Here is a 12,064-nt window from a genome sequence, read left to right as displayed (position 1 = left end):
AGAACTTACATTTTGTAAGCACAAGGGAATACAGTAAAAAGCAAAGTCTATTACCATTGTGTCTTGCCAAAGATTCAAAATCTTTTAAAAGTCTTGATGCTGGTATTCCTCAGTCTGTAAAGCATTTATTCATAAGTGGTACACTCAAATTTCTGAAGTCCATTCATTTGTCATCAAAATGGCTTTTGGTTTCTAGGGCTGTGTGATCCCTTAGTCCCCGATCTGGCAATTGATCGTGTATGATCACAGCAATTCACCTATGTGCTGTCAGTTGCATGATCGGGGGTCTAAGTGACCAATGTGAAAAAGTGTAGAAATGTTTGTCTGTGAGAAGCCAAAAAGTCCTCTTAGTGAGGGCTATCCAAGAGAACTAGCCTGAGATCTAGTAGAAAATTTTCATTCTGTTCTAACATGCCTGTTTTCTTAGTGTTTATAGCTAAAGTTATATTAATCCTTAGTCAGTGTCCTTTTACAAAGGTGTTGCAGGTCATGTAGAAGGCCATAGTGCAGGTGCTATTTGGTATTGCTGTTGAGTTGGGATTGATTGACCTTTCCAGGAACATCTGAAGAGGAAATTTAATCTCTGTAGATACTTTTTGTCAGGATGGTTTTTAAGGCCAAAATCTAATCATGTACAGTTCTCTCTAGAGATGAAGGAAGAGGTCAAGATGGACATTAAACCAGTAGTTTATGTTCTTTGTGTATAAGTGGAGCATTTTCCACAGAAGGAGTGCAGCGTTAAAAATTATTATCAAGCTATAATAAACTGGTTGAAATAGCAGCGCTGGGTTTTTAGTTGTATAAGAAACACATTTTTGAAATTCAGGAAATGTCTACTTTCTAAAGCACTCATTTGTTTCAATTTTTTCTTTCTCCCTTGCTGTCTCTAATTTGTTTTGGAAGTTACTCTCTCTTGGGAGAAGCTCATTCTTAATAATTTAGTATTTAGTGAGACAAATATAAGCCAGTGTATATTTGTAATTTCTGTAATATATGATCCCTGCCCGCTTTCTTCCACCCACACATTTCATTAGTTAAAATGATTCATTGATAGGATGATGAACTGTCTTTATCAATGTAAACAAGAATCCATTCGTGGTGCTAATGAGGAGAGATTGCAAATCCCCAATTGGTTTTCCCCTTTGTGCAGAGTGGCATCAGATGGCATCTTGTTCCCACTGATGATGGGTTAAATAATCTAAAAATTGTCACATCCTAATCTGGACGGCCAGTGTTTCTTTTATCTATCTGTGGTTTGACAGCAACATCTTGCTGTCCTGCATGGATATCCTTGACTTGTCCCATGCTCATCTTTACTTAGAATAATGCTACCTCTTCCATCTCCACTACCAGTACCACTTCCCTTCCTTAGTCTTACTTTTTTGGCAGGTGGTCATCAGGTACTCCCATGACTCTTCAAAGGTTGTATAGATTGTCTGCTTCGTCTACTCCAGTCCAGACCACTTTTCTGGCATTATATCTGCACTCCCAGTCCTAGTTCCAACAGGCGAAAAAGGTTATTTAGACATTTCAGAGTTGCAAAAAGGAACTTCGTGTTGTTTCAGGTCCAAGTATGGAAGAAGGAGTGAGTATGTATGTGGATGAGTAGGTGCGGAGATTCTTCTGGTTTATCAGTGTTGGTACACCCACACCCATTGCATGCATGTAGATTCACATTTGTCATCTATTCATTATTTAAAATGTTTTTTTCTTTGTGTATTTTTAACAAGGCTGTCTCACAGGACTAGTGAGGACTCTGCCCCATCATTTTAATTTTGGGTTACAGTAATGGAGGACAGTACATTATGTATGAAATCTACACCCTCTTCTTCACCGTCTGTACATGTCAGCAACATTCCTTATACTCGTTCTCCACCAAGAGTTTCTGTAAACTAGAGTCTGTTGCGAGGTTGAGGTGAGATTACAGCATTCCTCTAGGTGTGGCATGTTTTGGTTTCATTTGGGAAAGCATGGCTGTTTTTGAAATCTGCACAGAATTGCAACACTCCCTATAGATTTGCAGAGCATTAGATTACAGAACATGTGTGTTCTTCAAAAACTTTTACAGTGTGATTTTTTTTCTCCCTTCCTTCTAGCCCCCTGAAATTGACAAATGCAGAGCCAGAGGTGTTATGATAAAAGAAAAGCTATAAGTTCAAAATTAATGCACAAGCTCTCTGTGTCATGGAAAGGAATATTTTAAGTCTGATTTCCATAAGATATATGGGTATAACTCCATTAAAAACATTGTGAAAGAATTTGGCAGCCTTCAGCAAGGTAGTTGTGAAATGTATGTGTTGTAAAGAAAGTTTTCAGGACTCTGAGATCAATAGGTGTATTTAAGACCAGCCTATAGTTCTGTGTACAGGTGCTGAGTTTCTGATTTCCCCAGGGGTGCTTGACCCTTGCTCCGCCCCAGGCCCCGCCCCCATTCCACCCTTCCACCAAGGCCCCACTTTGTTCCGCCTCTTCCCTTCCCTCCCCACCTCCTTCCTCCCCCGAGTGCCCTGCCCCTTCCTGCCCCTGCTCGTCCCTCTCCCTGCCACTGAACAGCTGATCAGTGGTGGGTGAGAGATGGTGGGTGGGTGAGAGATGCCAGGTGGGTGGGGGGAGGGAGGGAGGAACTGATCGGCAGGGCCCGCTAGTGAGCCAGCCCCGGAGCACCCACTGAGTTGGTACCTATGGTTCTGTGAAGGGAAATCACTATTTAAATACTCTGTTGTCTACAACTGGCGGTCCTTCTTTTATTCAGGTGTGCAGGTTTCGTTTTTCCCTTTTTTGTCTGTGGAACATGTTAACCATCTTTTTGCTGACAGCGTAATTTCAACCTTTTTCCTAACTTGCGTATATGTACATGCGTACACTCATGAGAAACTGGGGGAAGATTGAGACTGACTTAGTATCTTCTGGAGGAAAAAAATAATAAGTGAGCAAGTGTATAAATCACTGGAGCGACCTAATTAAAACAGAGAATATAAATATAGGAGCATGGTGCCGAGATGGAAGTGGGATAAACCGTAACAGTCTAAACACACACTTGCCATGCATGTATTTCAAATGCTGAGTGTGTTTTGGTGCTTGTAGTGTGATGAGCATATCGTTGGGTACAGATGTCACAAAGCCTGAGAAAGAACTGAATGTTCCTTTTTAAAGAAATTCATATTCTGCTGTAGGTGTTAGCTGTCAATTTTTATTTTAATTATTAGCATTTAATTATCAAGACTCCAGTGCCTAATGGTATTCAGTAAATTGCATATTTTGCAAACCCCAAGAATGCATAAAGTAAAAAAAATAGAATTTTTCTGCTGATCTTTAAAATTAAGGAGGAAAAGTTTTATGGACCTAACAAGAGGATGAGGATTGGGGATCGTTGAGAAGAATGTGAGTTTCCCCACCAATTACATCTTCCCTCCTCTCTTGCTTTAGCTACTCCTGCTTCTCCCAGTTTTACCATCCTTGTTCCACTTGTTTTCTTTTCTACCAAGAGAAGCCTTCAGGCCTAGTGTTTGTTTATATTAAACTACCAGCAGAGGGTGCTGCTTATTCAATATAGTCAGCATCTTTCCTATCTCTTCCCTCTCCCACGTGAACAGACATATCCCTCCACAATTTCCCTAGTGCCTACTGAATCTTAGAAGTGAGAAAAGGAAAATATTTATTAGGCCATGTAGTCTACTTCCCTGCCAGCATGGGACTGTTCTGTATTGTGTATTCACTAGTGTACAGTTTAGTTTTAAACATCCACAGCAATAGGGCTGCCAACACTATTTGGACATGCTGTCAAGACATTTTTCTTGGCCTCACCAGGTCAACTGAATCTTGAGTTTGTGATATATCACTGCAATATGTTACCGATCTCATGCTGGACACAAGTGTATATGCAGGTAATAAAAATATTTTGGCTCACCTGTTAAGAAACTGGTAACCTTTTCAACATGTACTAAACTTAAAACACAGCAGTACCTAGTAAACTATGGTATAATTTAACTCAGAACGATCCAAGTTCTATAGAAGGAGAGAGCGTGCTATTTGACTGTGTTTTCTTTGCCAGGTGCTCAATGCAGCTAAAAAAGTTAAAGGAGACCGAAAGGAAACTGGAAGTAAGTTAGGTTTAAAAAAAAAAAATTACAAAAATATACGTCTTCCTTGGAAGGAGAGAGCATGTCTAGAAGCAGTTGGTTTGACTCTGAGAACTCTTTCTCTGAGCTGGAACAAAAATTTCAATTATGAGTGTTTGAGAAAGTGAGGGGTAGCGTGGACAGGCTCTGTTCAGGCTTAATGGTCCACCTTGCTTCTGACCTGCAGCGATCTCAGTATTTCTGTTTTAGACCTCTCAGACAATTTTTTCATGTCTGCTGGAATGATATGGGGAAGCATATGTGATGTGGTCAAATGGCAGGATATCCCTTCTTTTCAGATATGGCCTGAAGCAGGAGTTGAACCTGGGTTTCTCCAGGTAAATGTATAACAGTCACCCACATCTGTTAACCAAAGAATCCAAGAAGCTGATGTATTTAGATACCCCTGACCTCAATTGACTTTTGCATAGCAGAAAAATGCTTAGATTCTAGAAACAGAGAACTGGCTGCCAAAATGTCTTTTTGAAGTATTTTTTTGTTGTGTGGTTCTGCTAAACTTTTCCCATCTTCTAGTTATAATGACTACTTTAGAATCCTCTTTTTGTGTGTTTAAAAAAAATGGACTTTTTTACAATAAAAATTATGCTTTCATTATCTTCCATGGATACGGGAAAATTTAAATAAAATCCTCTTCATCCTACAGTGATCAATCCGAAGAATGCACCAGCTTCTGGGATTCCTTGGTCAATAGATATGAAAAAAAATCATTTTTCTCTTTCTAAACCAAGTAACTATTTGTGCTAGCCAAGTTTAGTTTTGGAAAGAGAGAGGCTACTTATGGTTACAAGTTTCTTTGATGTTTTGCCTATGAAGAAGATTTCTGTGTTATGAAGCCACAACCACACCCAATTTAGAAGCTCTTCTGTGGAAACTGGTACAGCAACTCAGATTGATGTGGGACCTTCCTACAGGATTGTGGGACTATTGGCTGGAGAAGAATCATGTCTGAGTTTAAAAAAAACATTAAAATAAATGAGATTCAGTTTTATTTTCTTACTGGGATAATAAGAGGGTTCACATGAGCTTGTTGCTAAAGACAGGATGATCGCTCTCCAGACCTTCTAGTATGATGCTGCATGATCTTGCATCAGTTCAGTTCTATTGTTCTGTAGTAGTAATGTCTTTTTGTTCTCGTGCTCTATGGAAATTTTCAGAAAATTCTTCTGTAGACAGAAGATGCCATTTTAAAAAAAAATGTTTTTGGGCTCTTTTGCCATACACTATCATTTTTTCTCTTTTTATAAACACAATCCAGAATTCTCCACTGTTAGCTTTGGGTTTGATGCTGGTACAGTACACCAAGCATGCTGTCTTTTGTGCCGTTTCAATTCATGTCGGTATAGAAGTAGAGAGATGTGAATTGTTCCATGGAGCCACCTTGTGGCTCACCTGCTGATCATTATATCAGGGTACTCAAGGCTTAAAGACAGCTTTAGACACTGATTCCAACAACATGACTTCAGTTATTCAGAGCACAGATGTTTATAAGCTTCTTGATCTGTGAGTAAAGTCAAATACCTTCGTGATGTGAAGGAATTGCGTGATAGTGCAATGTCTGAGATTATAAACACACCAGTCTTTATGCACTCAACAGGAGCTCACATACTGTCCTGTAGGATAGGAGAGGCAAAGCCTTCTCCAAAGCTTGGTCTACACTTAAGTTTTGCCTACATAGCTATGTCAGTTAGGAGTGTGAAAATTTCAGACCCCTAAATGGCATAGCTATGCCAGCAAAAGCCTCAGTGCAGATGTAGCCAAAGGAACACTCTTGCCACTGATAGAGCTGTATCGGCAACCCTTTCTAGTCTAGACAAGGCCTGAGACTCCACATCTAAAATGCTCTCTCCCTCGGCATATACTAAAATGTCTCAATACTTTAAGTGTTTCTCTTGTGGTCAGTGATTGCTTAATTCATTTTTATGTTGGGGGGGGTGGATTACTGAGGGATTTTGGTTTGTATTAATTCTGGAATTTATTAGGCTAAGCTGACTTTTTTTTTTTAAATAAGGAATATTTCTTATTTTTGTTGGGTCACTCTGTAAAAGATTATTTTATTTTTTATTTTGGTGCCAAGCAGTTCTATATGAAGATTTTGTTTAAAGATGACAATGGCATTTGGCTCACATCTCCCTTTAAAATAAAGTTCATTTTATTTTCTTGTTGTTGTTTTTATAAAAACTTCAGATTTAATGAGCCTGGTTCTACTTTCACACCAATGTAAATCAGAAGTAACTCAGTCGACTCGAATGGAGTTGTGCTGAAGTCAAACTGGTGTAAATAAGAGGAGAATGAAGCCCAATCTGTTCCAGAAATAAAACTCCTCAAACCTGCCCACTGATAGTGTGGAATATATTAGCTCTGTAAATCATGGGCTGCAAACATGCTTAAAGTCCCAGCTTGTCAGCAACGGTGTATGATGCTGTGTATGAAAATGCTGGAGAGTTGAGTGATTCTGTCTGCCTTCTCCCATTGTTGTGTTCAAACAAGGTATGAAATGCCTGTCTGTGCCAATCAGTATATTAATTCGTTACAAGGTTAGCGGACAGAGGGAAGGTGACACATGTCTACATGTGAAGATCCACAAGCCCAAGGCTGGATTTATTGTGGATGGAGAGCTTGGATTTTAATATTGCTGCAGGCTTACTTTTTTGTAGGCCTGACGGATTTGAAGTGTGTGTGGGACACAAAGTAGTATTGCAATTAAAAAAAAACAAATTTTTTCCATTTCCCAATTAAACAAACACCCTCCCCTGGCTAGATCTTCACTAACAAAATATAAAAAAACAAAATCATTCTTTGCAATTAGACTGTAGTGGTCTTTAGAAGGACATAGGCTGTTTATGTCTGTTAATTTGTTCCTTTATATCTTTGCTTCCTGCTCTGAGAGCAATGGAGGGCAGCTGCATGGCCTAGTAAATAGGTTGCTGGACAGGGAGTCAGGAGACGTGGGTTCTGTTCTCACCTCTGTAACTTACCTGCTGTCTGACTGGGGGCAAATAACTTCATCTCTGGCTCTTTTTCCCCCTCACCCTTTGTCTGCTTAGATTGTAAACTCTTTGGGAGAGGGATTGCTGCTTGCTATGTGTTTGGGTACAGTGCGTAACACAGTAGGGCTGCAATTTTGGGGGGGACCTCTAGGCCCTATTGCAATAAAAACAATTAAGTTTTCTATGGCATTATTGCTGCAAATAATATGGGACTCTGGGTTATGGTATTATAAGGCTTGTTATCTTTCCAGGCAGTTTTATACTGTGCCTGTCCAAGTAGATCAATGTGCCTTTACACAGTATTCAGTAACAGTTCTGAAAGGCGAGCAGACTCATGAGCTTTTTGTGTCAGTTATAGCCACTGAATTTCTTACTTGCCTTCAAATGATTTTCATGGCTGGAGATCATCAGTCACACTGTGTGAGGTGGCTGCAGATAACAGGTTTGGAATTGTCTGAATGATTTTCTCATAGAGTCTGAGCAAGTATGAGTGATATTCATTTTCGATGACTGTCTTATGTTCTCAGGTGGTGGTCTGTTTACAGATGCATTGTGAAAGGCTGAGTACAAACAAGACAGTTCAAGGAGCTTTTGATTTTATTTAATCTGAATGCCTTTGTGGCTGTCTAACAATGATTTTCTTTAATACCTAGAGAGAGAGATTGTCCAGGAGGCTCCTTGCTCTTGGGCAAAGTGTTTACTCACCATGATCAGTAAGTTCTGTAGGGAGCAATACTTGTGAATCATGTTGGATAATGTCTAGCCAAATCATCAGAAATTAAATTATAGGAAATGTAGGGATTAAAGTAGCATGTGAATGGTGCCAGTAACCACAGACCAACCAAAAACAGAGCAAGTCTGAGTTTTGTACTAAACTGAAACTTTTTTTCCTTGCAACAAATCTTTTAGTTTGTTGGCCTTAGGGAAAAGTCAGTGGCTTCAAGCCATTTGCATTTGCTTACTTAAGAACTTTTAGGGGAGTTCTGTGAAGAATGAACCACAGTAGGTAGTGGGAGTTCTGAAGGTGTGTGAGTATCATAAAGTATACTGTGTTTTATCTCTAACCGTAAACGTGGAACATTTTTTTCTGTTAGCCTTTCCCTCGATCCCTCCTAGCTTCCTCTGGGTTTCTAAGAACTACTCCCTCTTCTGTGATTCATGGATCTAGCCAGAGTGTAATTGTGTTAAGACAGTGAAAAATAAGGTCTTCATTTTAACCCACTTAATCCTGAAACCTAAAAGCTCATTTGCACATGTAACAGATAGCAAGGAAGAAAAATTGTAGGATTGGAAACTAATATCATTGAATAGAAGTTAATAGAATTGTGCCCTTATTTTTCTTACACTGGTCTATAAAAGCCATTTATCTTATAAGATACATTTCCCATTTAAAGTATGTCAGATGCGAACATTTTCCATCTCCCTTGCAATATACATGAGGCATTTGTTTTGAACATGGTGCATCCTGTAATAATGGTCGTATAGTGCCTTTCCATTTTCACTTTGTAAATTAAGTCTAAAATATGTATATGGCAATAACTGAGTGTTGGACTGGTTATATTTTCCATGGAGCAAGCCAGCAAATTAAAGGAGATTGAGAGGAAACAATCCAAAGGTACAAGATAAATTTTCCCCCTTAGAGTTGCTTCCTATTCTGTTTGTACAAAAGGACAAAATTAATTGTGATGTGATGGCTGGTGCTGAGTTTATAACATTTAATAGTAGTCATGACTGTATGTATTCATCTCTGTATTTTCTTGTTGAATTGTCTGAAGCTGTATAGTGAATATAGCAATATTGCCAACTGCAAGTGTTCATAAATCATGAGTCAGGCCCTCAACTCATGATATTGGCTTAAAAATCTTGAGATATTAAAGGTATAAATGTTGGGTTGTTTTTCTTTTCCCTTCTGGCGTTTAGGCTTTTAGGGTGCACTTGGATCACATTTTGAATCTTTTTTTCCCTTAAACGTCAGGGCTAGAAATTTACCTCTTCTTATATGTAATATGAGATTCTCACATAATCCAGTGCCTCCAGGAGTTGGGACTTCAAGAACACCAAATAAAATCATGAGAGTTAGCAACATCGGAATAGCTTTTTCACTTGTTTAGTTGTAGGAGTGGTGAAAGGCCTCAGTCTGTATGTGCATGTGTGCATTACCTCACAGGGTGATTTAAATTTAAATGCAACCTATTAAATTATTTACAGAAGACAGTTGGCTAACCCATTGTACTGTGTGGTAGGAACCAAAGGTCCCTTTAATGTGCCTAGTTGATTCATAGGGTAATCTGATACAGTACTTAGCTCTTTGCTTCCTAGCCAGTAAATTAAACCTTATCCTTTTATTATGAGTCAGAGTACCATAACTTTTGGAAAAGGCGAAGCTTTTTTTGTAATGGTTTCTGAAGGGTATGTGTTAGCAGATTTTACAGGTGTGTGGGAGCGCATCTATGTTCAGTGGAAACCTTTGTGTGTTCTATTATAGTGTAAATCCTAAAAAAAAAACAAAAAACAAACAAATAAAATCCCCAACCCCTAGACATTGGCACTTGACAGCTAAAAATAATCTATTTTTGCAGCCATTTGTTTTGCATTAGCATTATTTAAATGATAAGGCAGTAACACCTACTAATACCAAAGGTGGTTTCTTTTAAGATGCCATATTAGTAGTCTCTCAGTGTGGGTTATATTGTTTGATGGCTTATATTACACAGTATATCATGAGTTTTGGTACATCTTCGATTGCTAGTTTTAAACTTGTACTCGTTTCAGTGTTTTGTCAATCTGCAGTATCACAAATAATCAGGAAACAGTGTCACGATGCCTGGACTTGGTATATTACCAACTTTTATTCCCTTTCTGCCTTTTTACCTGGCTCTGTCATCCTTTCTTTCTATCCTCCTCTGACTCATTCCCTCCTTTCAACAGGGTCAGTAAACAGAAACATCATAGTAATGCTTTCAGTTATGTCAGGCTTTTCGAAAAACTAAGTTTAGATGATTTAGTGTTTACACTTTTGGTAATGAAAAGAAAAGGTCGCAACAACCAGGGGTGAAAGGCATTCAAAGCTGCAGTCACACCAATGCTGTATTGTTAGCCTGTTCAGTGCAAACCTCTTGCTAGTAGTGTACAGTTTTTGTTTTCATACTTATGAACTCAGACTTTTTTACATCACTTTATTTATTGGCAAGCCCTGTGCTCTGTACATTGAATGTCTGTGCAATTTTGGATATCAATAATTTCTTCCTTCCTACCTGAGTCTGCACAGTTGCACTTGAGTGTTCCTATTTGTGTGTGCAGAGTTCAGAAGTTTTCATTGCCATTGAGTTCTTGGCTGTGGAAAGGAGGAGTTTGCTGCCTTTGTGGCCATGCCTGTAGGAGAGAGAGCCTATCGTATTTCACTCTAATCCTAAGCGATAGCCACGCAGTCTGTTTTATTGTTAGGAGAATCGTCCTGGAGATCTCTCACTAAGCTTTTCATTAAGGGAAAGCAGGACGGATGGGCTTAGGAATCAGAGCGGCAGACTGTTTTCATGAAGCAGAGACATAAGTACTCTAATTTATATCGTACTCTGACAACTTGTTTGATCTGCGTCTGTTTTCCCACTGTATTGTTTCTGAGAGATAGAACAGACGACTGGATTGCAGGCTCACTCCTGGAAAATTACGTCAGGGAGAAGAGTGGGACTGCAGTTTTGGATGCTGAGTGGAGACTGAAGAAAGCATGCACTTTGGTACTGTACTTGTACGCAGTACTAATATGCTTTTCTGAAACTCTTGCAAGGTGCCACTTGCTGTTGTTTTTTCTCCCTTTTGTTTTATTTGGCAGCTTACAAAGTGCTGTTGGCAAAGCAGCCTCAGGAGAATTGCATTGGCATGGTGACCCAGCTCCGTACTGCTGCTGGTTTAAATGCAGCAAGTGTTTTGACTGCATGAGTTGGAAGAAACCTGGACAGATCTTGTATTTCAAGATTAGCGTTTCAACAACCAATGTGAAGGGGACAGGAGCAACTCCAGAAAGGTCTTCTCTGAAGTTGAGTACTATAGTTGGCTTTAAAGAAAATGAAAAAGGAATGCACCTCAAGGTCTTTCAGACTCAAACAAAATTCAGGTTCCCTCTCGCGTGCTGTGAGCTGGATAAATTTCTCCTCCTTGTCTAGGCAGACAAAAAGATTGTTTCGCAGTGATGGTGAGCTCACGTCAATATGTAGGCAGGTAGAAGAGGACGATGAGAACTGGACCTACAGAACTCAACACAGAAAAGGTGACCCAGTTTTTGTCCACATTGAATTATGTCCTTGCTTATGTACCATTTCTCCATTAGTTTTTTTTCTCCTTCCTGTTGTCTCTCAAAGCTCCTTTTCTTTGACACTTGGGTTCTTGTGAGTAGTGATGCCCACTGGTGCTGTTAAGCCTAGTCTCTTACTAGGGACGATCTCTCCCTTTGGGTCCAACCCTGCTATTTTTAGCGAGCTTGCTTGATCAAAGCTAGCCTAGCTATGCCTACATGTGCTGCAGTTGCACTTTCCAGTTGCAGTGTAGACGTACCCCAAGAGGAGTCAGTGTGACTCTCCCAATGCTGTGTTTGAATAAGCAGGGCAGAACTGTCCTGATCTTAGCATGATCTTGTAGCAATGTCCTTGGTGTGGTCACATCATTTCTATGGGAATTTATAGAAATCCAAGTGGAAAAAGCCGTGAACTTCCTTGATTGGGAATGTAAGATTTATTTCCATGGTGTGTTAAGTAGATTTTGTTTATGTACATTTACATTTCAGTAGTACATGGGGGCAAGGCTTGTGACTGGACCTCAATAGTGATCGCTGGTTTGACTGATGTTGAAAGGACCGTATTTATTTATTTATTTTTTGCTACAGTAGCAGTGCCCAATTATGGCATCATTGTTTCTCTAACAGGCTGGTAGTGTTTTCCTGACACG

The 12,064-nt window shown here is 39.4% G+C and overlaps 1 protein-coding gene across 7 annotated transcripts in view; it reads left to right on the top strand.

The window, feature by feature from the left end:
- The window catches only part of NHSL1 (NHS like 1), a 258,786-nt gene that overhangs the window by 88,114 nt on the left and 158,608 nt on the right, over positions 1–12,064 (top strand). The window contains exon 1 of one of the 7 annotated variants that reach the window (XM_074948509.1): positions 10,586–11,390. The exons of 5 other annotated variants lie outside the window; for them this stretch is intronic. In XM_074948509.1, coding sequence (XP_074804610.1) covers positions 11,189–11,390 — 202 coding nt within the window. In that variant the 5' untranslated portion in view covers positions 10,586–11,188. Of the gene's footprint in view, positions 1–10,585; positions 11,391–12,064 lie in introns of those variants that run through there. One more of the 7 variants, XM_074948510.1, reaches the window with a different exon arrangement.

The sequence above is a fragment of the Natator depressus genome, chromosome 3, assembly GCF_965152275.1.
Source record: "Natator depressus isolate rNatDep1 chromosome 3, rNatDep2.hap1, whole genome shotgun sequence".
Classification (NCBI taxonomy): domain Eukaryota; kingdom Metazoa; phylum Chordata; order Testudines; family Cheloniidae; genus Natator; species Natator depressus.
This window is presented reverse-complemented; position numbering and strand designations above follow the sequence as displayed.